We start from the raw sequence: 2720 nt of genomic DNA on the forward strand, positions 1-2720 counted from the left end.
GGGTTTATCACTCTTCCAAAAGAATACCAGGCAGTTACTCTGACCAGTTCAAATCAGTAACACAGAAACATAACAGACCAGTTTTAATAAAAGATCTCAGCCTTTATATCAGTATGGAAATTATAGAAATAGCTTGAAAGAATCAGCAAAACTCCTATTAGTCCTCTCATTCTGTCTGGCAGAGCTCATATAAGCACTGCATTGAGCTTGCAAAGTGTCAAACTAGTCCAGATTATTATTTGATATTCAAAGGCATCAATGTGTTATGTTATGTTTTGTGCCATTTAAGTATATTTTATTGTGTTTGTTTTGTTTACAATTTCCTTTCTCTTTTTCCTTTCAAGGCTTTTTTATGACGAAAACTGGACTAAAACCCATTTGGTTTTCGTAGACTAAAACTATGAAGTGTAGAAATGACTCAAATGTGACTAAAACTAATAAGCATTTCGTCCAAAAGACTAAGACTAAAACTAAATCAAAATAGGCTGCCAAAAACAACACTGAACTTGAAAATACGATACATTGGAGCAGACACAGGACACGAAAACTCAGCCAACTCAAAAATGAAATGTCTTCATGCTTTAATGTTAACCACAGCCTTGAACATACACTGTAGGTTTAAGCTGGTGAGTCAGTCACTTACAACAATTTTGTGTTTTTAAAATTGCCTTTGAATATTTTCCCAGAGATGATGATCCTGAAGGCTGATCTGAACCAGCTGTAAAAGAATCCATACACAAACGGATTAAGCATTGAATTGGACCAACTGAGCCAAGAAAAGGTCTCAATGAGAGCTGAGGGGATCACATAGTCGGTCATGGGATTGATGGTGAGAGAGAGAAAGAAAGGAGACCAGCAGAAGAGGAAAACACCCAAGACAACAGCCAGAGTCTTTGTGGCTTTCCTTTCCGTCTTATTGACTTTAACTATTGATTTTTTGGCCTGACATGTTGCGTTCTGAATGCATCGTGCTTGTTTCTGTGCCACAGAGAAAATTTTCAGGTAGATACAAAGCATTATCATGACTGGAATGTAAAATGACACGATCAAGCCAACTGTGTTTGATTTTGGGATGTGAAATATGAAACATCTTCCTTCACAAACAAGGTTTCTGAGACCCACAAACATAATTCCAAATCCAGAGAGAGCAGAAGCGGACCAGCTTCCCAAGATCATGAGGAGAACAACAGAGTCATTTATTTTGGATCTGTATGTCAGAGGCTGGCACACAGCGTAGTATCTGTCAATAGAAATACAACAGAGGTTGAGAATTGATGTAGTCACAAGAGAAATGTCAACACTCCGTCGCATTTTGCAGCTCAAATTCCCAAAATACAAACATGACTTGACGGTTAGTGCCATGTTAAACAACAGCACCACGGCCCCGACGAGCAGGTCGGCCACAGCCAGGGAGAGAATGAGGTAGTTAGTAGGAGTGTGGAGCTGTTTGAAGTAAGCCACGGAGGTGATTACCAGAAGGTTACCGCTTATCGTCACAAGTGAAAGAGAACCTCCAATGAACATATATAAAAACAGACGTATTGTTGAAGGGCTGATGGCCATGATGCAAGCAGCAGTCTCTGCCTCTTTACAGGAGTGCACTGTGGTGTTATCAGTCCCGTTGAGGATGTTTCCAGCCTTCATGCTTCTTTCAGTCCACAATCTGCTGCTTGTTAATTTCAACAAAGCACATTTACAACAAACAAAGGAGAGATTCTCTTCAGGATGAGGTTTGACTGACTGATCAGGCTACATGATGGTTTGAATGAAATTCATAAGAGATAAGACACTCCCTGACTGCTGACTGCCACAATTTCACACACACAAATTAATACTGTTGACATTTACTCAGCTCCTCCCCCTGGACCATAACTGTCCAATGACAGGTCACTGCAGACAACAACATGATTCACATTGGTCAGTAACTTTTCAAGTATTTAGTACAGTTTTTACTTTACTTTGTGGTCCTTTCTAATTATTTAGATCATTTTGTGAAAGTCATTTTTGTTCAGGGGCAACACACACCTCAATTTCACCTCAAGTCAACAGTGTCAGTAGTGGTATAATGCATCTTAAAGGTGACTTTTAACATTTTCTTTGTTGTGAGAAAGCATCTACTTGATAACAATGTTGATACTTTGAATGAACCAAAATGACTGCAAAAAAATACTACATTATCAACAAAAGGCTAATTTTAATAAATCCTTCTGGGGCAAAATAGAATGAAATATTCAAGAAACTTTCCTCTGTAGCTGTTACATTATACATGTTTTTAAATGTTTGCTGGCTCAAGGGTCTTCCAAAGTAACAGACACGTACCAACAGGCCAAGCGACTTGCAGCCCGAGGGGTTGTGGAGACAAAAACCCGGGTCTGGGAGAATTCAGAGGCCAATAAAAATAGATGGTCAGTCTGGAAGAAATTCTGGCAAACTGTTCCACGCCTCAAGAGGGGAGCTGCTGACGTCAACTGGGGACATTATGGGATGGTGGACAGCATACTTTGAGGATCTCCTCAGTCAGATGCCATGTCTTCCACGGAGGAAGCAGAGGCTGAGAACTCATAGGTGGACTCATCTATCACCCAAGCTGGAGTCACCGAGATGGTTGGTAAGCTCCTCGGTGGCAAGACACCAGGGGTGGATGAGATTCGTCTTGAGTACCTTCACTCTCCTCAGTACCGGAGTAGAGTATTCGACTGATATTCCAACCTTGGATCCAG

The 2720-nt window shown here is 40.6% G+C and overlaps 1 protein-coding gene across 1 annotated transcript; it reads right to left on the reverse strand.

Annotated features, from left to right (window-relative positions):
* Positions 1-639: 639 nt before the first annotated feature.
* LOC115402363 (trace amine-associated receptor 1-like) lies at positions 640-1644 on the reverse strand. The gene is made up of 2 exons (XM_030110871.1): positions 1317-1644; positions 640-1244 (listed from the first exon to the last, which is right to left on the reverse strand). The coding sequence occupies exons 1-2, from the start codon at positions 1642-1644 to the stop codon at positions 640-642; spliced, it is 933 nt and encodes a 310-aa protein (XP_029966731.1).
* Between the last annotated feature and the right edge of the window lie 1076 nt (positions 1645-2720).

Source organism: Salarias fasciatus, chromosome 15 (genome assembly GCF_902148845.1).
Source record: "Salarias fasciatus chromosome 15, fSalaFa1.1, whole genome shotgun sequence".
NCBI classification, from domain to species: domain Eukaryota; kingdom Metazoa; phylum Chordata; class Actinopteri; order Blenniiformes; family Blenniidae; genus Salarias; species Salarias fasciatus.

Bases quoted from the DNA above. Each gene is read 5' to 3' on its own strand.
- LOC115402363 (XM_030110871.1), bottom strand. From the start codon at position 1,644: ATGAAGGCTGGAAACATCCTCAACGGGACTGATAACACCACAGTGCAC. The intron at 1,245-1,316 runs GCAAAATGCGAC...GTATTTCTATTG, and splicing joins GTATTTTGGGAATTTGAGCT to ACAGATACTACGCTGTGTGC.